This window comes from Sinocyclocheilus anshuiensis, unplaced genomic scaffold (assembly GCF_001515605.1).
Source record: "Sinocyclocheilus anshuiensis isolate Anshui unplaced genomic scaffold, SAMN03320099.WGS_v1.1 scaffold2340, whole genome shotgun sequence".
Classification (NCBI taxonomy): domain Eukaryota; kingdom Metazoa; phylum Chordata; class Actinopteri; order Cypriniformes; family Cyprinidae; genus Sinocyclocheilus; species Sinocyclocheilus anshuiensis.
In genome coordinates this window covers 179,370-179,850 of record NW_015542486.1, presented here as the reverse complement: position 1 = coordinate 179,850, position 481 = coordinate 179,370, and the positions used below count along the sequence as shown (strand labels likewise).

General features: G+C 29.1%; 1 protein-coding gene across 1 annotated transcript in view; it reads right to left on the bottom strand.

The window, feature by feature from the left end:
- Positions 1-481, bottom strand: part of LOC107694004 (ceramide synthase 5-like) — a gene marked incomplete at its 5' end in the record, with an annotated part of 25,897 nt that overhangs the window by 4,072 nt on the left and 21,344 nt on the right. The window contains one exon of the mRNA XM_016493617.1: positions 55-161. Coding sequence (XP_016349103.1) covers positions 55-161 — 107 coding nt within the window. The remainder of the gene's footprint in view (positions 1-54; positions 162-481) is intronic.

The window sequence follows — 481 nt, the reverse complement described above, 5'->3', positions numbered from 1 at the left end:
CACACACACACACACACACACACACACACACACACACACGGATGTAATACTGACCAGAAGGGGAAAATGATCAATCTCGTCCCAAAGAAGATCATACTGAACACCACAAACAAGAAGTCACATAAACGCTGGTATTTGGCATAGTTTGCTAACTTTGCGGCCTATAAGATAAAAAAAAATGAATGAATAAATACATAAAACAAATATTCATTAAAAAATGTTGCATTTGGAAAAAATACAGTGGGATAGAATTTTATACATCAATACTTGTTTAAATGCAGTTTATACACAGTTATATAATGTTTTTCTTTCTTGATTTTTAATAAAACATTCTACAACTAAAACAAAAAATGTAATTTTAATTAAAATCTTAAAAAATGTTAAATGAAATAAAACAAATATATAAAAAACCCTTAAAGGGATAGTTCACCCAAAAATGAAAATTCTGTCATTAATTACTCACCCTCATGTCGTTCCAAAC